Raw genomic sequence first — 24,141 nt, forward strand, 5'->3', positions numbered from 1 at the left:
GAATTTTCTTCAAGATACTCACACTACGGAGACCGTCACGACAATTTTACAACACACTAGTCAAGACCAAGTACAAAGAGAGGACGCCAAATAGACGCTTCAATAAAACCATAATCCCTTAGAAGTATGACTGCAATCAACAACCTTCTGATGCATTCCCGATTATCATCAATCTACAGGGCTGCCACGGTATCTGAAAAACCTGGAATTCCTGGAGAAGTCAAGGAATTTGAATATGGGTATTTTAAAAATTAGTCTAAAAGTCAGGGAAAAGTCAGGGAATTTGAATATGGGTATTTTAAAAATTAGTCTAAAAATCAGGGAAATGTCAGGGAATTTGAATATGGGTATTTTAAAAATTAGTCTAAAAATCAGGGAAAATTCTGGGAATTTTTAAAATTAGGCTAAAAATCAGGGAAATGTCAGGGAATTTAATTTCGGTGGCAAATAGGAAACTTTTACTAAAATATTGGTTAAAAAATACAAAATCTTGACACAAAATAAGTCAGAGAAAATCTCCGAAGATGGTCAGGGAAAACCTGGAAAAGTCAGGAAATTTGATTGTGAAAAAACTGTGGCAAACCTGTCTATTTAACCCATGAATATTCAACTCTATCGTTAGCAGGGTTCGAATTAAAAAAACCCAGCCCAAAGAAACCCATGGGCTTTTTTTTGGGTATCACCCACTTAAAAAACCCACTTAAAAACCCACTTAAAAAAACCACATTCAAAGTTTTGAATTTTAAAAAAACACGAGTGGAAAATTTTTAGATGTTTATTATTTTAGAAATTTAAAAATATTCTTACAACTTGTTAAGAACTTAAAACGACTAACTTACTAAGAGTAAGATTTTTATTACTTTTATTATCTAAACAACCTCATATCTAAATCTTTATAGAGTAATGGCACTGTGACGTCCTATAGATAAAAAATTTGCGACCAAAATGGCGACCATGGCCAAGGCTACAGAGTGCTACTACTCTATTAGACTATTAGCCTATTACTAGTGTTTTGGTTCAGCGCGGAAATATCTATAGACTTTCACAAGTTTCATTGCCTTTTCACATGTAAAATTGTAAAATTAAATTGTTTCTTGAAAATATAATATATACAATATATTTAATAAACAATAATAATTTAATAAACAATAATAATTTAATAAACAATAATAATTTAATAAACAATAATAATTTAATAAACATAATGTATTTAATAAACAATAATAATTTAATGAACATAGTATATTTAATAAATAATAATAATTTAATAAACATGATATATTTAAAAATTTTAAAATAAAAAACCCAATAAAACCCATAATTACCCAATAAAACCCGAATAAACCCACTGGGCTGGGTATTTAAAAAAAATGGTTTTTTTTAAACCCTGATCGTTAGCCACGGTACACACCGAGAGCACGTGGGGCGGAGCCTATTTTCGCGCCACACGAGTTATTTACTTTTTTAAGCCAATAAGAACGAATTCGGAAATGATGTCATTTTAGGGCAAAATAGTTTACGAGAATACTAATGGCATGCATTTAATAGGCCCCTTAATAATTTAGTTTTAAGACCTTTTTTAATAATGAAAGACCCTCGTTGATTGCGACCCTTTAAAAAAAAACAACAAAAAACCAAACAGATAAAGGGTCAAATTAATTTTCAAGATATTTTTTAATGGAAAAAAGGGTCTAAAAAGGATTTTTAAGGGGTCGAATAACATAAATGTCAACACTAATAGCCGCGAAATGACTTGTCACGGACGGTTCACGTTATTTGGTTAAAAACAAGGTTTATAGTTATAAATATTTCTAGAATAAAAATACCAAATGAAGGAAAGTAACTCCGACCTTTTGAAGCTACGTTGTGTTACTACTCTATACAAACTATCTCTGAAAAGCTCAGCGTCCGTGATACTTTGGAAGAAAACCTGAGTCAAATGTTTGCCATATTATTATTAAATAATAAATGCTCTGTTATAATTTAATTATAATAATAACTATTCTAATAATAATATGAAATAAATACATGAATCTATTTAATTAAATAGATAGATTAATGATAAATACTGCAAAAAGGAATTATAACCATAACGCACCATTTTATGAACTAACGCTTCGACGGTTTATAAATAACAGCCGAGTTCTACTTTGACTACGTCACTATAAATTGGCTCCGCCCCACGCGTAGCCGGAGGTGACCCTTGGTATTCCAAATAAACTGAAACTTGCAGGTCCTGTACTCCCAAGGTTCGTAAAACTGCGTATAATAGCTGTACTCCTGGCTCTCGGATATACTACTTCTGGGCGATTTCCTTGAATATGTTTTTATTAGTGCACCTCAAAAGTAAATAGAGACATAAAGTCTAATACTAGAGCCTCGACCCGCGATGCCTTATTTGAGGTGTAAACAATTCAGGGTTTCGTACTGTCATCCCCCTCTGGGCTCGGGCCACTTTTCTGGGACTTAAACAAAATGATGTGCTACGCCGCTGTGGAATATAGTTCGTATAGTTCCCACAAAATACGCGTATACTATTTTAAAAATCGTATAATTACGGTAAAAGTTTTTGAAAACCAATAAGTTTACCGAAATAATTATAATAAGACTATTTAAATACCTTGCAATTATCTTTTTGAAACTGATAAATACTTAGCTCTAAACACTGTATTTCCTAAGCCTAACTACATTAGCCCAAAGCTAAATACAGACATAAACTGTCAGCCGTTTGGTGCAACGTGTATAAAGATTTAATACCTTTAAATTTTATTAGTTAAACATTTAAAGGTAAGGATTTTATACAATTTACTCATTTACGACAATTTATTCTATAATAAATTTACGCTAATAAGTTTATAAAATTTATTCTGTAATAATTTTATTATTTACAGATTAAATTAAAATTTATTGATTTAATTTAAAATACGGTTGCGGCCAGGAATCGAACCCGGGCCATATTCTCAGCAGATGGATCTTTCACAGCTGAGCCATTGACTTCCACGTCTTCAAGTTGAAAATGAACGAACTCTTCCGAGGAAAGGTATATATAAAAAATTTTAAGTTACTTATGTTGATACCAATTTCGGTGACAAGCTGTAGCTTCTTCACGATGTCAAAGGTCGCTCGCAATATAAAAGGGACTCCACTGTGTTTAAGGGTTAATGCCTTCCAGACAATTGATGTCGATATGCAATCATACAGAGTTCTAAAAAATGGAACGTGCATTCTGATGAGCTAAAGGTAACCACGATTCACGAAATTGAATCAAAATGTTTGACTTATAGTTAATTATATTACGTTTAATACAACCGTTAATTTGATTTGTTTTTCAGTATTGTAAATGACCCATTCAAAGGTGTATACGTATTTTTTTGAGATCATCACATAAAGTGAAAAATCATTTTTAGTGGCAACATTATATTCATCTAGTTTACTACAATCACGCGTATCTTGTTTATTCTTACTTTTATCAATTACGAAGATTCTGAAGAAATCGTCTGGCTGCGTCTACAAGATGCCAGAACTTCCTTTTAATCATATCATATTTCTCTTTTGAAGTGGCGTGATTAAGTCCACCATTTTAAAGATTGCAAATCATCCTATCATTTCTACAAATTCTTCTGGTTTCGATTTTTCGGTTTCGTTAGAAGCATAAGCATTAATCGAGACGATCGTATCGCCGTACAACATATACAAAAAATGGCCCACTTTGAAAACTTAGAGGTAAGATAATTATTGAACATTTGTTCACGTGTAAATTTCAGTGTCCTACTCACGACCAAGTGTGAATTTTTAATTTTTTCCAGCGACGTGAGTCAAGCAATGTTAGATCTGTAGGAAAAACAATATTTATAATTGTCTTATTACTAGGACCATATGTAACATAAAAATTCAATGAGACCTTGTTTCACGCGGAATATTCAATAAGTGGACCTAAAAATTAAAAATTATTATAAAATCTCGCGCTGTTGGAAAGGTTACTATTCAAAGCAAATATCTCGATCACGAGGCTCATGCCAAACTATAGATCATCCAAGTCAGAAACGCGTTTCACTTCCTTTTACCTTCTATAAATTTGATGACGCGTAACTTTTTTGTCACGGAGTTGGAAGCAGGCTTGTCACCAAAACCAAAATTTACGAGGTTTTTTATAGAAAGATAGAAAATATATTAATAATTATGTCCCTGAAATTTTATAGTTATTGGAAAATTATTTAAAAAGTTACGCTACTTTTTCCGCAACCTACATCAAACGGCTTCAAAAATCGCGGTTGGACCTACGTGCAGCGCCGAAAGAATGAAGCGGCAAAAATTTGAGAAAGGGCGGCGTGTAAGGCATTTGAAAAACACGATTAACTATAATATAACTAGGTTAAAAAGCCAAGGAGAATGTCGTAGCAGACGACCGTTCCGACCGAAAAACGATAAAACCGGGGAAAAATATTTCGTTCCCGAGATGGCGTTGCGGGTAGGTTCAACCAAGCGGTTCTGAGATTCTCGAGTCGGGGCCCTCGGGGGGGATAATACACGAAATTTGGTTGCTTATAATAAATCAAATACGGGAAATATTAACATGAAATTTTTTGTATAACCATTTTCGGACGTCCTCTATCCATTTAAATGGTTTTTAACCAATTTTAAGGTGGTGACAGTTCTCCTTTAATAAATATAGTTTCAAACTATTAAATTGTTTAATTTGATTTAGTATTTATCTGGATTTGGGAATGAGTTTTCGTCCGAGGACCCAAGATGTCCCGGCTCACTTCCCAAAGGGCAAAATAACCCGCAAGTGTGCCCGTACGGATTGTACGCCGAGCAGCTGTCTGGGACCGCTTTCACGGCTCCCAGAGAAACCAACAGGCGAAGGTAGGAAGTAGCGTTGATATAATTACGCCCCCGTAACAAACAAATTGCGTTCCGTTTAATGTTGTTCGTTAAATTAACTCATACATTTTTCAGTTGGCTGTATCGAATTAGACCCTCCGTAGCTCACAGACCCTTTCGAAAGTACGATATCGATTATGACTTCCACGATTGGAACCAAAGCGAACCGATTCCCAATCAGGTAAACTAGCTGGTTAGCGATAATAATTAAGCTATGTACTAAAAACGTAACATCCTTAACTATAACCAATTATTTTTTTACTCTTCGTTTCAATGACTAAACTACAAACTTTATAAACACAAGAATGAAAAACGCATGGCATTCTAAAATTTTATTGCTCTGTTGGGTCATTTACACCCAATGATAAGATTTATTTTAAATCGCCATGTGGTTTTCCTTCTTGTGTTTATAAAGTTTGTAGTTTCACTATGTGGTTTCTTTTCGCCTGTTCTCGGACTAAAAGTGCACTCTTTTTAAGGCCAAGAACAGAGATTCCATTTTCTGGTGCGCGAATTTTGACTCCCACATATCTGAGCTTGTTAATTTCTTGAGGTGTGACAGCTTGGACAGCTTGACCGACGGCTCAGACTGTTTTTGAATTGTACAATATCCAGAATTGTCCAAGTGGTCACTCAAGCTGTCAGAGCTGTCAATCAATTTGTCATAAATGTCAGTTAATCTGTCACTCGTCAAAACATCGAGTACAGGATTAGAGGGCTAGAATTTCGCCCTGTTCTCGGTCTTTAAACCATTTTATTTGCCTGTTCTGGGGATGACAATTACTCTGGCCCATAAACTATTCGCTTGTTCCGGAGTGTTAGGGCTACCTTTTAAAGGCCGAGAACAGCGATTCCATTTTCTCGTGCGTGAATTTAGACCCCCAAAAAATTGAGTGACAGCGTCGACAACTTGACCGACGGCTCTGACTGTTTTTGAATAGAATATATACAATGAGCATCAAAAAAGAGGTAAGCTACAATACATGGAATTGTCCAGGCGGTCACTCAAGCTGTCAGAGCTATCACTTAAGTTGTCAGAGATGTCAATCAGTTGTCACTCGTCAAAAAATTAAGTACAGAATAAGAGGGGTGGAAATTCGCTCTGGTCTCGGTCTTTAAGAGTCTTTTTACTCCTTCGGAAAAGGACGTGTCAAGAGTTAATCGGATTTTATCGTCTGCTAGCCAGAATTTATCCGCTAAAAAGGCCACAGGCAGCCATTTTGGAAAAACATTTTTCTCCAACTCAAACTATTCTCCACCAAAGAATCGGAGTAAAATAACGTCATAGCGTTACTCTTCTTACCCTACTCCGAAATCCCAGAACAAGCGAAAAGAAACCACCTTCTAAGACTATATCTTATTTTGTTTACTTTTTCAGTTAAGATGGAATCCGTTTGATTTTCCAAAGAAAGGTGATAAAGTCGACTTTTTCGAGGTAAGGTCACTTACGTCAAAGTATGTTAGTTTCACGTTAGAGTTAATATTAATTCTAGTTTTTATATACAGGGTTACCACTTAAAAAACGGTTAAATTATATTTTGCTACAAATCGGAAATTTTTAGATCACGTAGGGTAATTGGATCTAAGTAGGGTTAATAACAAATTTTTGTCTTCAAGGTCATTCGAATGATATGTCGAGAACTGCTAAGTTTACGCATTCATTCCTATAAGAAAAAGTATTTCCCTTAGTAAGTCATACTGACTTTGACCCGAGCTAATTTGAATAATAAGAAATCGATAACTTAAACCAGGACATTAAAGAAAAAATGCCCAAGAGTAAGTCACAAATTACTTTACCCACAAAGTTTGAAATCATTCAGACACATCCCTTATGAAAGAAAACATTTCGAAATTAAACTTCGGATGACCTGATTTAAAAATTAATTAACAATCAGCTAGGCTAATACCCTTGGCACCACCTCAGGATCGTTTTATCTAGCGACTTTTAATGCCTTTAAATCATGTGACTGGGTTACAATGCGTAGGAGGGTGGTGGCCAACATCATAGGCATAAAGGTAGTGTGCCATTATATTTTAAAGGGAGTATAACCTTACCACTATACCTTCTCGGCTAAGGTTATGTCGAGGGGTAAGACAGTATCAGATAATCTGTACACCGAGTTCGTGCATTTCGCACTGTTAAAGGTACATATTTTCAAGAGTTCGCGAGTTCCATTTAGCACTGTCAAACGTATGGCAGTGTACACCGAGTTCGCAGAGTGTCTTACCCCTCGGGTTATGTGTACTATTGCACTCCCTTTAAATCCAGTTTACGTTGAATATTTTGAATAATTATAAGCCTTGGATTTATTTTCGCTCTACAAGCGTTCCATGTTTCATCTGCATTCAATAATGAATAATTTAAGAAGTAAATGAGCTTAAGTAAGCAACTGAAAGTAGGGGATTAAAATTAAACTGAAAGAGACCAGTTAGACGTAGTTAGGGCAAATACCTTCGACTTTTATTATATCGGTTCATTTACTTCTGATAACATGATGGATTTACAATCGTTCCATTATTCAAAAAGGGAATAAGAACTATTTGCGGAGCAGGAGACGCTAAAACACGAAACGGCGTCGGCATTCATATTTACTCTTGCAACATTAACATGGACAAAAGTTAAGTAAAAACCGTGCATCTCTTAAACCTCACACCACTTATATGCAACGGCAGTCGTAAATATATTAGGTAGTGAATAAAATTTGATGGCGTAATCATTCGTTCGTGAATGTAAACTTTTAAAATTATTCATAGCAATTTGTTAAATATTCAGAATTTTAACTAAACTTTAATTTAATAATTCCTTCAAATCTCTTATTCGTAAATATTGCATATTTTAACTAAATTCTAATTTTCGAAGCACCTGCAAAGCTTATAGAAACTGACAATAGATGTCGCATCACTTTACTTTTAAAAGTTTCTACGAGTAGAATTCTAGAATTTATCTTTGATAGCATAACACGAGGAATACCATTGAATATAAGTAGTCTGGGCTAAATCAATGTAATTAATTTTAATTTTAACAGGTGTATGTACAATTCAGACGGCGATTACCTCATAGGTAAAGCGGTTGCTTTACCGTCATATCAACGAAAAAGTAATATTGATTTGGTTTCTTTTAGTACCTCAAGAAGGCATTTTAAATATAACAACTGAGTTTGGCTGTCTTTCCGTAATACCCTCTGAAATTTGTGTAATTCAGGTAATATAAAATAACTTCTAGTTAATTTTAGATTAACTATTCCTTAATGATGATGCTAATAACCTCCGGTTTTTCCGTTAAAATTCTAGCAAGGAATGAAATTTAGCGTCGATGTTTTGAAACCTAGTCGTGGTTACATTCTGGAGGTTTTCGACAATCATTTTGTTCTACCGAATCTAGGCCCCATAGGTAAGATATGAAGTCCTTACAATCAAATTCTAGTTTAACCTTGGACTTATAAGCTACTGGACTCGAATTGTGATTAGTGCTTCCAACCGACCCCAGGAAAATAATCAAGATAAATCAAATATCAGATCTCTCCTCTTTCGGGTGCATATTTAATTTAATTTAATCCGATTAAATGTATTAAATTGTTTTAATCGTGATTAAATTTTTAATCCGATTTAATAACGATTTAATATTTTAATCTTGAATTAATCTTTTTAATCTTGATTTAATCAAAAGTTATTCTGTTTAATTACGATCTAATTTTTTAATCGCGATTTAATCGATTAAATCACGATCTAATTTTAGGAATATATTTATTTTTTAATCGTGATTTAATCGGCTTAACCACTAACTCGATTTAATTATGGTTTAATCATGATATAATAATTTTATACATATAATCCATTTAATTATGATTTAATCATGATATAATAATTTTATACATATAATCCATTTAATTATGATTTAATCATGATATAATAATTTTATACATATAATCCATTTAATTATGATTTAATCATGATATAAAAATTTTATACATATAATCCATTTAATCATGATATAATCCATTTAATCATCTTAATTATGATTTGAATCCTATTAATCGACCAAGGGTGCAAACTTAAACATCGAGATTATCGGCAGTTTTATTCATATATTATCAGATCGGTTGATGTTGGTCAAAATAAAAACTAGATATTTTAAACTCAAAAATAATCTGAATTAATTGTAATCCTACAGTTAGATTGTGAGCTGGATTCAGATTCCCCAGTTTTCCTGCTGAAATTGCTTTCGTAATTTTAATTACTGTTTATTTTTATTTGCTGAATCTTTATGCGATTAATTATAGCAGTTCATAAAATTAATCAGATAAAATTTCAGATCAGATTGCTGGGTGATAGGAATATAAAATATTAAACTAATCTGAATAACTGATTATCGTCAGATCCTAAAATTACGATAGGAATGACCTGAAGATGGCGCTGCACGACACTAGGGTACTTTCCCGCTTCTCTTGATCGTGGACCAAGAATCTAAAGGGACCCACTGTTCAGGCTTTGAAAAGCACGCTTAAATACTGGGAATAGGAAAATCACGGTTAATTTTAGTTCAATGTGGACAAACATGGCGTCGCTGGAGTCGATTTCCGGCGTAGTTTCATAGAGTATCTGGAGCGTTCACGTTCAATTGTGGCCAAATGGTGAAGTTGTTGTCGTTTAAATGATTAGGCTTAGTAAGTTTTTGACCTTTTATTTTTGAAATTAACCATTGTGTTAAGTAAAAATAACCTGTAAGTCGCGTATGTTTTTTAATCAAATTTATTGGAATCCATTTCATTTCTAAACTTAAAAAATTGAATGAACTAAGCCTAACCTAACTTTCTCGCACGTACTGTCTCCTAAGCCCCAACTCGCAGCGATAGTTGAACAAAATTCTTGAGGCGCTGCAAAGCGGCTGATGTAGCTCAGTAAGCTTTCCGATTTAGGCCACGCCTACCGTGTCAAAATATCGACAAAAGTGAGTCATTTAAATTCTTGGTCCATGTCTTGATCGACGGCTTGCGACACATTCTCGGTGTCACGTGTCAATTGGAACCCCCCACCAAGCGTGCGTCGCGCGCCGTTGATCAATGTATAGAAGCGGGAAAGTACCCTAATTATAATAGTTTGGTTCTCCATGATACGGCCGCTTGTTAAACAGCGTTTTTACTTAAAGGGGCGAATGGTCTTGCAAACCCGAGAGATTTTGAAACACCGACAGCCCGTTACGAGGACATAGACATCAAGAATTATCAAGTATTATGCAAGTTTCAGGGGAAATTCTTCGCAGCTACACAGGTAATAATAGCGAGGAAATGCGTGTGTAATTTGAGCAAGAAATACCACTAGAAGTACTTCACAAGTGGAAAGAGCCCTACCCCTTAATTTCGTAACAATTACTCTCAAGTCCCTGAATAATAGCACCATTAAAATTATTAAATTAAATTCCAAATTAATCTATTTGGAAATGAGCGTTTTTAAAAACAAATAAACATTAACAGCGTATCTTATATAACTATGTTACCTCCAACGAGTAAATGTAGACATGACCTCAGCAACAAACTATTAAGAAGCGCCGGAAATGGCAAAATCAATAGGATGGAGCGGACAATATTGGAACCATTTGGATTGCTACAGAAATACTAGAGGTTATATTCCCTTTAAGACCCAATTGCCAGACATATGTCATTTCTGTGGTTAACAAACTTTTTGTATCAGAAAAAAATTTGCGGAACGCCTAATAGGGGGCGCAAATTGTTAATTTGTAGCGAAAAAACCCCTGGATTTAATTTTTAAAATAAAATGATGCACAAGGACACGCGACAAATGGAATAAAATTTGAGATTAAACTAAAAATGCATAAACTCCCAGGAAAACGGAAGATAATTTATACCCAAGATAGTATGTGTTCGCCGTCTAACTACAACAAATAAATAGCATTAAAATAAAGCCTAAATAAACAGCTTACGTTTTACGTGCTACAAATTTCAGCTCTATGGATTATTAGCACTTAATATCCCCCCCCAAATAGTTCCATAACGGGTTCCAGGGGTACACAGTAATGCGCGTTTACACTTACACCTCAGCTGAAATTTGATCAGGGTTCTTTTAACGTCAGGTTTCAATCCCGAAATATGTTAAACACGTTTAAAACGAACGAATGAATATTTACTGCAGGATCACTCTCCGTTTGACGTCGTGGCTTGGCACGGAAATTACGTTCCTTACAAATACGATTTGTACAAATTTGTGGTGATCAATTCAGTCTCTCGCGACCATGCGGTTAGTCATTATTTTGATATTGTGTCCACTGTTCCGTAAGTGTGTCAGTTAGTGGTGGATTACCCTAGGGCCTCGATGTCTTGGGGGGGACTCAAATATAAAAAAATTGCTTGAAGAGCCTTATGACGATCAGTGAGGCTAATACCCAAGTCATCTAGCCACGTTTAATGCTTTTAAATCAGGTGGAGGGGTAATTGAAAGTCCTTTATGCCAAAAGCTGGCAACACTAACTATTATTACCGTTAACCTCTGCGTGCACTTAAGGAAAGGTAAAACCGAAAAACTCATTGGAAAACCCCTTTAATCAACGGCTAGATAAATTGCAAACTCAACGCTGGGATCGAACCAGATTCTTCTTCTTGCGAAGTGGAAGAAGTAACCACTCCGCCATAGCATTTAGAATTAACTAAGAAGGCTTAGTAACTATTTGGGGCCTATGGCTTTAAAGGAGCATAATCCGCCACTTGTTCCAGTTAGACATTAGCCTAAATAATTACTTATATTTTTATGTTTGGGGTGCCGTATAATTGACATCATATCCAAAATGATCAGCGCCTATAGCGAATAAAATACTAATTAGTACGCGCTGGTCCAGTACATGCATATTATGATGACCAGGGTTCGAGAACAAAAAAACCGACCCAAAAAAACCAGTGGGTATTTTGTACCCACCCACCCCAAAAACCCACCTGAGAAAAACCCACTTTGAAATTTCATATTTTAATGAAAAGGCATTTTTTCAAGGTGCAATGACCACTTTAATATATATATATATATATATATATATATATATATATATATATATATATATATATATATATATATATATATATATATATATATATATATTTATTATTTGGTCCGAGTTTCGCGTTTTTTGTTAGCTCGAAGTACTATCGGTACGGGCTATTAGTAAGTTTTTAAATTTCTTCAAATTTATTTAGGGCTTAGCTTTATTATACCTTTTCATTATGGACTTATCTACTTATTCGGCAATTTTATCATTTTTTACAATGCAGTCCATAGGTGGTTCCTTTTAACTTAACAATACATTTATTATGACTTATGACTTTAGATTTCTACCAGTCCTTTGGTTCAGCTTTGCTGCCTTTGCAGTATCTGTACACTTTTACAAGCTTTTTTTTTAGTCGATTGTAACGTGTGGGACAATTCAGTCCTCTCGTCCATTTGATTAATCAGGGTGAGATAGGTGTAACGGCCACGCCAACGGGGGGATACGTGGGGACAGGGGTGAGACGCTTGGGATTACAGGAGTACCTTTTACAAGCTTTTCCGCTTTTTGTGACGCAATAAAAGTGAAGCAGTCTACCTAGCAGACGATATCTAGTCCCTACAATCTTTTTTAGCAGGGCTCGACATAAGTCATTTCTAATTTCTCTTGATTTGGGTTTTTTTTGGACATATCATGTAATACAAATATGGAAATAGTATACTAAAATAAAAAACCCACCCGAATAAAAAAACGCACGAAAAACCCATTGGGTTGCGCTTTTTGAAAAAAAACCCGGGTTTTTTCGAACATGGATTGATGACACGATTCAAAGAGCCTAAGGACTTTGAAGTCCACGGAAAATGTGTGTCTCTCAGTAAAAATGTAACACGCGGAAGATATAGAACTGACACACTTACGCGTAACGTATGGTTTCTTTGTATTAAACAATTATTACAATCGTTTCAAGTCGAACATTAACATCTCTTACGCACATTGCAGGACCCGTCAATATTTACAGTGCTGACCTGTCCGTCTCTGAAACCAGGTGTGGCCATCGCGGATTTCGTCATTTTCCCGCCCAGATGGTCCGTACAAGAACACACCTTCCGACCACCGTACTATCACCGTAAGAATACTAGGACAAAGGGTACCATTGAAAACCAAAAATTTTCCATTCCCGTTGAAACAATATCCATTCCCATCCCATATCCGTTTAAATATTGACTTACATTTTGCCGCTCATTCCATAAAATTTCATTAACCATTGAAAGTATCGCTACCAGAGGGAAAAATCCATTCCCGACTATTCCCGATTCCAAAATTACTTTTTGCATCCACTGCCAAACCGAAAACAAGATATAATACCGTGGATATTGTGGTAAATGGTAAAGAACCTTTTCCATGAAGCCCTCTACACTAGAGCCCCGTTTAAAGTTTGTGTTCTAGTAGGCATCCCGTTTAATGCTTGGGTTCCACTACAAGCCCTTTTAAAGTTTGGGTACAACAAGGTGCCCGTTTAGTACTTGCGTTCCAGTAAGAGTACTTTTGATATTTGCGTTCCAGTAAGAGTCCGTTTGATGCTTGCGTTCCAGTAAGAGTCCGTTTGATGCTTGCGTTCCAGTAAGAGTCCGTTTGATGCTTGCGTTCCAGTAAGAGTCCGTTTGATGCTTGCGTTCCAGTAAGAGTCCGTTTGATGCTTGCGTTCCAGTAAGAGTCCGTTTGATGCTTGCGTTCCAGTAAGAGTCCGTTTGATGCTGGCGTTCCAGTAAGAGTCCGTTTCATGCTGGCGTTCCAGTAGGAGTCCGTTTCATGCTTGGGTTCCACTAAGAGTCCGTTTAGTGCTTGAGTTCCTCTAGATTTTACGCAGATCAGTTTCAGTATAAGAATATAATATATCTCTTACGAAAGAAGAATCTATCTAAGACTTAAAAATGACTAATTTAGCTTCCCGAGTCAAATTTAAAAATTACAACCTGTATAGGGTATATTTAATTCCTTAAAATTAGTTTATTTTTCCTATCAATATAATAACTAATTTCGCACTTCGCAATTTTTGTCTACCGAAACGTAACTATAGCAGTATAGAAAAATGAATAGTTCACTCTTAGAGTATATTATATACTTTTGGTTTCAATTAGATATTTTCAACTTCGCATTAAAAATGGGCAAATTTTAAGTTATTTCCTTAATTTGATCTGTCGAAAGAAACAATGTATTAATCGTATAGTAAACAGTGTAAATTTTACATATAACATTGCTAGGCGGAGTAAAACACGCTTCCAATTTTAAGATTTTGGTGGGAAAGGAGAGCTTATTAAAAATTACCTAAAGGGGAATTGTCACCAAAACCAAAATTTAAGAGGTTTTTTTACAGAATGATTGACAATATACTAATGATTATTAAAGCACGAAATTTTGTTACTAATAATAAATCAAATACTGGAAATTTTAACATGAAATATTTTGTATAACCATTTTCGGACGTCCTCTATCCATTTAAATGGTTTTTAACCAATTTTTGGGTGGTGACAATTCCCCTATAAAGATTGCGAAAAAACATCTTCCATATTTATAGCCTAAACGGATACTTATCTCGCGAGGTAAATTTTATATACTTTTGATTTAACTTACCCTTAAATACGTTTCAGGGAATTGCATGAGTGAATTCATGGGATTAGTCTACGGGAAGTACGAAGCCAAGGTAAGAAATCAGTCAGACCCTAGAATCACAATATACTAAGGTCAATTCACACGAGGCAATCTGTTTGCGCAACTTTGTCGGTGAGCACAGTTTTTAAGTTGTTGAGACATTAATAAAGGTATTTAATATTAATAATATCATTTAGTGTTGCGTAATCATAAGGATATCGTAAAAAAAAGTATTAGATTTAAAGCAAGTGGCGGCTCAACGTGAAGTAGCTCTTTTTTCAATAGATGTCGCTAGCATCGAAAGCAACACAAGGCTGTACACTCTGTTTGAAAAGTCTTCGACAGCTGAAATTTTTGCCGATTTTTAATTCTGCTAGAAAACTATAATAGATAGTTCGATGAAACCAATTGCAACTTTTATTTATTTTCCAATATCTTTCGTTATTTATTGGTTTCGTCCGCCAAAAATTAATAGTTTGGCGGGAACCGTCAAAACTCATTTTTGACAACTTTTTAAATATTGGTTCTACGGCACTGACTCGCGCGTTTTTGATTTCACAATGGTCGATTCATATTTAGAAAGTGGAAAAACTATCCCTCTACAACCAACGGTTGAGAAGTTATAGCGTTTCCAAACTTTCCTCGAAACTAGGAAACACTTAAAATGCATCAAGCGATTATAAATAACGCAACTTCGACGACAATTTGGAAACGCGATAACTTCTCAACCGTTGGTTGTAGAGGGATAATTTTTCCACTTTCTAAATATGAACCGACCATTGTGAATTCAAAAACGCGCGAGTCAGTGCCGTAGAACCAATATTTAAAAAGTTGTCAAAAAAGAGTTTTGACGGTTCCCGCCAAACTATTAATTTTTGGCGGACGAAACCGATAAATAACGAAAGATATTGGAAAATAAATAAAAGTTGCAATTGGTTTCATCGAGCTATCTATTATAGTTTTCTAGCAGAATTAAAAAGAGGGCAAAAATTTCAGCTGTCGACGACTTTTCAAACAGAGTGTACTTATAGGTACCCCTCGCGTTGTTTGGATCGTTTGTATGTTGTTCAATAACATAAATTACAGCAATTATAAACCATACTTTTAAATGGGATATATAATTTAGATTAAAGCCAACTAATTAGAGTATAATAATATAATAATTATAATACTTTGCAATGGCTCTCTTACGACGTTATCATTTGATGGATATTTCAATTTTTAGCTTCCTTTGACATAAATAGATTCATGGCCATCTCTAAAAAAGGGGCCTTTTCATCATACAAGTGTCAATGATAGAGCCGCCACTTGCTCTAAATATTTTGAACTTTAAAACTCAGTCAACAAAATCCTCTGAGTGACACGTTGTAGAAATAGTTGATTCATTCAAACGGAGCAACTCGGTTTACGGCTCGTGTTGATCAACAATGTTTGAAATGAGTACTTCCAAAGTTCCAACGGCCACCAGATCAGGGGCTGTTCACAAATTACGTAACGTGGTAGGGGGAGGGGGGGGTTTTTGGTAAGCGTTACGAATTGTTACGTGGGGGGGGGGGGGGAGGGTTCACTAAAATGTGACGTAACACATCTTATTTTTAATATCATAGAATAAAATTTTCATCACTTTCAGAAACAGTCGCAATTATTAAAAACATAAGCATTTTCATTGGTTTACATAAAAATACAGTTGTAATTTCAAATGTAAATTACAAACAACAAAATTTAGTACCTTATCTTATAGTACTTTATTACCAGCATATTAGTTGTTACGTACTATAATAATTTAAGGGGGGGGGGGGTTCGATATTTGTTACGTAATTTAAGAAGAGGGGTCTTTCCATTTGTTACTTTTTGTTACGAGGGGGAGGGGGGAGTCCAAAAAGTGGTTTTTCTGCGTTACGTAATTTGTGAACAGCCCCTCAGGCGATGTCATTTTCAGATATCAGATGATAATCAGTTTTTAAGATCAGTTTAATATTTTATATTCCCTCACCAAGTAATCTAGTCACAAATTGAATCTAATTCATTCTCTCAAGTAACCGATCTGAACTTCACTGCCGTAATTTATCTTATTAGATCAACTTACATGTTAGTTAAACATCCGACTTTCGCGTTTAGTATGAAATCTTGTGGAGAGCAAACTAAAATAAACAGTAATGAAAATTCCGAAAGGGATTTAATCAAGGTAACTGTGAGGTATCTGCTCACATTATGTCTGTCTGTTTATTTTGAATTCAGCTTAATTAGTTTCTGGTTTAAAATATCAGGTTTATATTTTGACTGATCTGGTAATATAATAATAATCAGCTAGGTTAATAACCTTGGCACCACATGCCCAAGTCATCTAGCGACTTTTATTGTCATATAACCCTTCACGCCACGCGAGCCAACAGCTCCCTACACTCACTAATACCGCGTTAACATCAACAAATTTTTATAGAAGGGGAAACCGAAGAGCTCGGAGTAATCCCCCATAAACCAGTGAGGAGAGAGCTTGCAAACTAATTTCAGAATGAGCAGCTTGTAACTAAAAAAATCAATAGCCCTAATATTTAATTTAAACATGCACATTAGTTCACTTTTCTCACATTCTTAACTTAACGACTCTGGGTATCTTCCTAGAGTCATTTCAAAATTCTCAGAATTATACCTTCAAGACTCTTCCTTGCCTAGACGCTGGCCGTCTAGCTGACAGGCTAATGGGGTTACCCATTTTTAGATCACCTCTCTATTGAAAGTCGTTCTGGGACCACGGTTCCCCTTTCGCTTTCTTCTTGCCGTCCCGCGGCACCGTCTTTATTTGGCTTAGCGACTCTCCCTCTCTTACCTATTGTTATTTTCTTTCCAGTAAGGACCATTTCCACCAATTTTACCCAAAACGTTGAGGTTTGCCTATCTAGCTGCCAATACTTTCTTTTTATATGTTTTATTTTATTTGAGATAATTCGTGGGAATTCCGCTATTCATTTACCAGGGCGATTGATCTAATTGGGATCGCCCTGCCAATACTTTTGCGTTCATATATGGTGAACTTTTATAATTTATGGTGGCCGCCGACCTGACGCCACTTTTGACATTTATACGGGGAAGTGATGCTGATCCCGGACGGACCCCCAAAATGTAGCGAAAATATATTTGACATGAACGTTTCCATTACCACGAGGAGAGACTAAGAGGTTGGCTAATCCTGATTAAAACTATATCCTCATTACATTGTTCAAACTAAGACAATAGCCCGGGCTCCCACATTGCTTTCATACTGGGCTGGGCGAGATAAATAAAGTTGTCTAATGGATTTTAAGTAAAGTTAATGTCTAGGGGTATGCTTATACTAAAAGGTTTGCGAGAATTCGTGGGAATTCCGCTTTCTTTTACCAGGGTGATTGACCTAATTGGGATCACCCTGCCAATCCTTTTCGTTCATATATGGTGTACTTTGATAATTTATGGTGGCCGCCACCTTGGCGGCACTTTTGACATTTATACGGGAAAGTGATACGCCAAGCTTAAATTGGAACATAGTCCCAGTACGGGTCGCGCAGACCGCTCTTGATAAAAAAGCGAGAAAGAGTCGAGGTGTTGGTTATATTTGGCATCATGCTAATATGACGCCTTTGGCATCATTGGACGTAGTCCTCCTTTTTTGTGTTATAGTTCGCCCCATTGGGCAATATTATTTTTAAATATTAATTAAATGTTTTGTTTTACTTGGCAAACCACAACCCGATCGTTATCTTTTAGTATAAGCATACCCCTAGACATTAACTTTACTTAAAATCCCCTCGACAACTTTATTTATTTCGCTCAGCCCAGTATGAAAGCGACGCGGGAGCCCGGGCTATTTTCTTAGTTTGACCAATGTAGTGAGGATATAGTTTTAATTAGGATTAGCCAACATCTTAGTCTCTCCTCATGGTAATGGAAACGTTCATGTCAAATATATTTTCGCTACAAGCTCCAAGTTTTCACCCAGTGTCACAAGTTGGGATCCAACCCGGCTCCTCTCGCTTCGAGGCGAAAGTGCTAACCACCAGGCCAACCTACTTTACGCTTAATATTTGATCGTAAATGCGGATAGTCTGATATCTGATCGTAAATGCGGATAATCTGATATGTGATCGTAAATGCGGATAATCTGATATCTGATCGTAAATGCGGATAATCTGATATCTGATAGTAAATGCGGATAATCTGATATCTGATCGTAAATGCGGATAATCTGATATCTGATCGTAAATGCGGATAATCTGATATCTGTTCGTAAATGCGAATAATCTGATATCTGTTCGTAAATGCGGATAATATGCTGACTGAATTATCATTTTTTACTCGAGTCAGATAACGAAACTATTATCTGAGAATTGGTTGGAAGCGCTGCATTAAATATGAAATACTATAATATCATTTTCAGGAGAGTGGGTTTCAGCCAGGCGGCGCTAGTCTGCACAACATGATGACCGCGCATGGGCCCGACACTGAGTGTTTCAGGAAAGCATCCACATCTACGTTGAAAGCCGAAAAGATCGCCGAAGGGACAATGGTACGTGTTAAAATGAAATTATATATGTCTACACGTGGAATGCCGGAGCGGCGGAAATGACTATCAGATAAATGGGCGGGACTTACAAACTAGACCTTCACTAGCGCTTAATTTGGCGCCAAAACGAGAGTCAAGAACATATTTAGGCGAGAAAAAACCTGGGACTGTGTCCTATAGCTCCGGTGTTGCCATTTCAGGCTACATCTTGATTTCAGGTCTTAAGTGCCAGCTCTTGAAAGAAATTCGAAACATTTTTCAGAAGTATTATTAATTTTAATTACTTGTTATAAATATATTTGTTTTATAAATACATTATATTTAATAATATTAGTATACAGCGTATAAATTATATTTGATTCAAATCATTTTGTTGTATACAGGGTGTCAACTAAAAAACGTTAATTATAAATAACTGAAAAACTTTTTTTTAATTTCGAATTTCTAAGGAACATTGCTCGTGCCGGGGGCATTTACTATTGTAAAATTGAATGACCTTGAACTATGTCTTCAAGGATAAAAAGTAAAAAAATTAAAAACCCTTAAAAAGTAATACATGTTTTAAAATAAAATCCACTATTGCACAGTTTGAAATCTTTATTTGCGGGCAAATAAAGATTTCGAACTGTACAATAATGAATTATTTTAAAACTTAGTTGTATGTACAAGGCTTAGCCAGTTTTCCATAAGTAATTTATGTTCCAATTTTTAATTTTTCCAATTTCCGCAATTCAGGAAATTTTCCGGAACTTTTTCCGCATTTTATTTTTCCGGAAAATTAACAACACTATAATTTATCATCCAGCTGAGCGACGGGATAGTCCTTTTTCCAGAATTCGCTCACAGCGTGGTGATAAAAATGTAAAAACCATTATATTTCCTAGTCGATTTGCTTATTCTATGCGTTTTTTAATAAAAATAAACTAAAAAATATTATTTTTGAAATTTCTATATTAGGTGGTTTTTTTTCGCCTGTTCTGGGTTTTTTGAGCAGGTTAAAAAGTATAGCCATATGACGTCCTTTTACTTAATTTCTGTCTTGACGAAAAAAACGAGTTTGAGTAAGAAGGGAGTAGTTAAAGGTTAAAGGTTATTTATGAAAAGCTTGCCCGTCATGTTTTCGTGAAACGAAATTTAAGCAGACGACAAAGCTAGATTACTCCCTCTACACCTCCTTTCGAGTAGGAGTAAAAAGTGTAACCTGGAACAAGCGAACAAAATTCGGGACAGGGTAAATCTTACCCCGAGAACAGGCGAATAAATCGTCTTAGGGTAAAAAGTTTACACTTTTTGTCCCCGGACAAGCGAATAAGAACCGCAAAAGCGCATTGATACAAAATAAACGCGGCAGATATGGTTCTGCTTTTTTTACAGATTGTAATGCTATGGCAGATAGCGCATGCGCAGTCATTCTTTTCTATAAGATAATTTACCCCCTGCATGTCCACTTGCGTTGCCCTTTAACTAACGCGTTGTTTATTTCAGTCTTTCATGTTCGAAACCAGCCTGAGTTTGGCTGTGACGGAATGGGCCAAGGTACTTTGCGAAAAGGTAGACCCGAATTACAACGACTGCTGGGCCGATTTGGACAAAAACTTCAACGGGAAATTAAACCCGTAACTCTTCAACTCATTTTGCAGCGTGTAATAACTGTTACCGGCGGCGCTAATTGTCAATAAGCGAGTTTCAATAGTATCTAACACATGCTCAATTAGACGAAAAAGCAGATGACGATGGTACTTTGATGTCATACCTCAGCGACTTATGACGTCAGTTTAGGTTCTATTTGTGGCGAAAAGTACCATCCTAATAGTAAAAGCCGATAGATGGCGATGTGTTTATTGAAACTCGCATTTTAGAATTTACTTTAGATTATATCGAGTTCATAAAGTTTGTGTCATTTTCAATAATTTGTCTAATAAATTTAATATCTTCATAGAAATAATTTCACTAAAGTACTGTTCGGAACAATGCAATTTTATTGGTGGCAAAACTTGTTGTTCACATCCGATAAAACCAATTCACACTTTTGCACTAAACAATGCGTGTATATTCAACTTTTGTGGATCGCAATAGCACGACAATTTTCATACGAGGGCTGACGAATTGTGTTCCTCCAATGGGATTTTTAGTATTTTTACCTCTCCGAGGAGGGGTTATACAATCACCGTGTCTGTCTGTGGGTCTGCCTGTCTGTCTGGCCTGCGAACGCGTTCGCATTTTCGGTGCAAAGTGTAATCACTGCGTACGCAGTTTCTTGAGATCTCTGCGTTCGCAGTTTCTCGAAGGGTGTAATGCTACCTCTCAACGTCCAATGGCAGGGTTTCCACCAGTTGTACACGGCATTCGTCTTAGTATCAATTTGCGATCGCACTGGGCGGGATTTGAACCCGAGACCTCCTGCTTGACAGGCGGACGTTCTACCACAGAACCACCGACACTTGTTTCGCTTCATTGAAAATTAGACCTTCAGCTTTATCGGAAGCGTATTTAATATAGTACGAAGTTTTGGTTTAATTGAAATAGAATTGAAATTAAAATTATTGCATCGAAGAAATTCTAATTTAGCGTTTCTCTATTGATTAAAAACAAATGCGCCACCCAGGTTTCGAACCCAGGCGATTCGGCTTGGCAGTCGAGCGCTCTACCACAGAACCACCGATAGCTGCTTAGGTTCACTGAAATTAAGACACGCATCGTAAGCATAATAGGTAATAAAGTCTTTTTTTATTAATGAATTTATGAAGGCCTAATCTGGTTTTTTTACGAATGAAATTTTAAAGGTTAAATCTTGTTTTAGCGCAGTCAGCCGAGATTAGAGGGTTAAAGGGTAGACCCTGTGGGTGGTCCACTTTGTTAGTTTTTTTTGTTATTTATTTACGGGTATTCTTAACGACCTATATATAGTTGTGTTAATTCAAAGGAGATAATTTAACGTTAATTGCTTTAAGAGCTGGCGGTTAGTCAAGTGGCTCTCTGTGCGTTGTTTATGGTAAGGTTTTTGCTTCTTGTAAATATATTTGGTGTGTATATTTGGATATCTACGATTTCTAACGCAGTCACTGATTTCCTGGGTGTGCGAGTCATTATATGATATTGGAAATTGGACGGCATTGGTCTTTTTCATGCGGTATGTGTCACAACGTCAACTGGAAGTCTACGAGCGTTGAAATAAAATGAGCGTTAAAGATGCGGCAAGTATTTCGTAAGCGAGAAAAATACAAATACCATCTGTAGATATTTCTTTCATTAAAATTTGCTTAGTATTATATTCAACTGATAAACATGTACACTCTGTTTGAAAAGTCTTCGACAGCTGAAATTTTTGCCCTCTTTTTAATTCTGCTAGAAAACTATAATAGATAGCTCGATGAAACCAATTGCAACTTTTATTTATTTTCCAATATCTTTCGTTATTTATCGGTTTCGTCCGCCAAAAATTAATAGTTTGGCGGGAACCGTCAAAACTCTTTTTTGACAACTTTTTAAATATTGGTTCTACGGCACTGACTCGCGCGTTTTTGAATTCACAATGGTCGGTTCATATTTAGAAAGTGGAAAAATTATCCCTCTACAACCAACGGTTGAGAAGTTATCGCGTTTCCAAATTGTCGTCGAAGTTGCGTTATTTATAATCGCTTGATGAATTTTAGGTGTTTCTTAGTTTCGAGGAAAGTTTGGAAACGCTATAACTTCTCAACCGTTGGTTGTAGAGGGAAAATTTTTCCACTTTCTAACTATGAACCGACCATTGTGAATTCAAAAACGGGAGCGTCAGTGCCGTAGAACCAATATTTAAAAAGTTGTAAAAAATGAGTTTTGACGGTTCCCGCCAAACTATTAATTTTTGGTGGACGAAACCAATAAATAACGAAAGATATTGGAAAATAAATAAAAGTTGCAATTGGTTTCATTAAACTATCTATTATAGTTTTCTAGCAGAATTAAAAAGAGGGCAAAAATTTCAGCTGTCGAAGACTTTTCAAACAGAGTGTACTGTAAAAAGGGTTAAATTCAATTGTGCATTGTTTTAGTAAGTCTAACTCGCTGTTGTAACTACTTAATTTATAATATTCTGAATAAATTAAACTCGATTGTTTCGTCTCAATTATTTAAATTAAAATTAAAATTTTATACCGGGCAGGGTTTGCACCGAGAATACGTTTTTCGTAAATAACTCTGAATTGCGGAAATATCTTTGGGGGTCGTGGCGAGAAATTAATACCACTAGGGACCATTCTTCCGAGGAGAGGTATATTTTGGCTTGCGAACTTGTTTATTGTCGTATAATGTTTCCTACATTAAATTTGGAAATTAGGTTTAACTTGTCAACATTATTTATGACTGCTAGTTCGGTAATAGCAGGAATTCAACGTTATGTGTTCCTGGTAATAGCAATATTAAATAGTAAGCAGACAACGGGTCCAATGTTTCAAAGTTCCCACGTCAGTGACGTTACGGAATAGCTTAATTTCATTGGTTGAATTTCCAATAGTTGTATATTTCAAAAACATTGTACATAATACCAGTAAACTATATGTCTAAGGTAGATTTTTACGGCCGTGATGAAGCTCGTAGAAACGGGCGTGTCATAAAGCGGGAAAACTCACGAGAAAAACTCTTGCGCCTTGCTACCCTAATTCGACGAAAACTCGTCATTAAGCCTAGTCGTGGTTATTATATTATTAGCTTACCTGATTATCTCTTTTATAAAAATATAAATACCTGAAATTAGGTATTACTACACTTCTTTCGCGAAGAACATTATAATTACTTCAAAATATTAAGTACGATAACAAATTGAGGTTTTTAAATCCATTGTTTTATAAGCCTTTTTTGCGCGGGAAGATCGCCTATTTGTTACCATGACGACGCATTCTTGTCGCGTCAAACCTCGAGCCAATGAATTTGAAATGTCGTGTTACGTCTTACACTTAACGTAGTTAAGCCCCGCCTTTTTCTCGACGCGCTTTCGTATCACCGTCCCAATGGAACCTTTGACATTCCAAGTGTATACTGTTACGTGTTGGTCCACCAAAAAGGGTGTCAACGTTTGCTGTTCATCTTAAATTAGTTGAACAAGTTT

At 35.7% G+C, this 24,141-nt stretch overlaps 1 protein-coding gene across 5 annotated transcripts; it reads left to right on the forward strand.

The window, feature by feature from the left end:
* hgo (homogentisate 1,2-dioxygenase) lies at positions 1-21,003 on the forward strand. 5 transcript variants are annotated; one of them, XM_090159827.1, is made up of 17 exons: positions 1-239; positions 2,892-3,040; positions 3,094-3,240; positions 3,333-3,723; positions 4,706-4,866; positions 4,960-5,065; positions 6,263-6,319; positions 7,412-7,501; positions 7,909-7,945; positions 8,007-8,086; positions 8,176-8,275; positions 10,031-10,152; positions 11,032-11,136; positions 12,869-13,016; positions 14,518-14,570; positions 18,930-19,058; positions 20,541-21,003. In XM_090159827.1, exons 4-17 carry the CDS (start codon positions 3,700-3,702, stop codon positions 20,673-20,675), a joined length of 1,347 nt encoding a protein of 448 aa, XP_090015953.1. In that variant the 5' UTR covers positions 1-239; positions 2,892-3,040; positions 3,094-3,240; positions 3,333-3,699; the 3' UTR covers positions 20,676-21,003. The 5 variants fall into 5 exon arrangements, with proteins under 5 accessions (XP_090015953.1, XP_090015952.1, XP_090015951.1 ...); XM_090159826.1 differs by having other exon boundaries at positions 3,119-3,240; XM_090159825.1 differs by having other exon boundaries at positions 2,892-3,240.
* Positions 21,004-24,141: the final 3,138 nt, after the last annotated feature.

Source organism: Leiobunum rupestre, chromosome 10 (assembly GCF_980474605.1).
Source record: "Leiobunum rupestre chromosome 10, qqLeiRupe1.1.hap1, whole genome shotgun sequence".
NCBI lineage: Eukaryota > Metazoa > Arthropoda > Arachnida > Opiliones > Sclerosomatidae > Leiobunum > Leiobunum rupestre.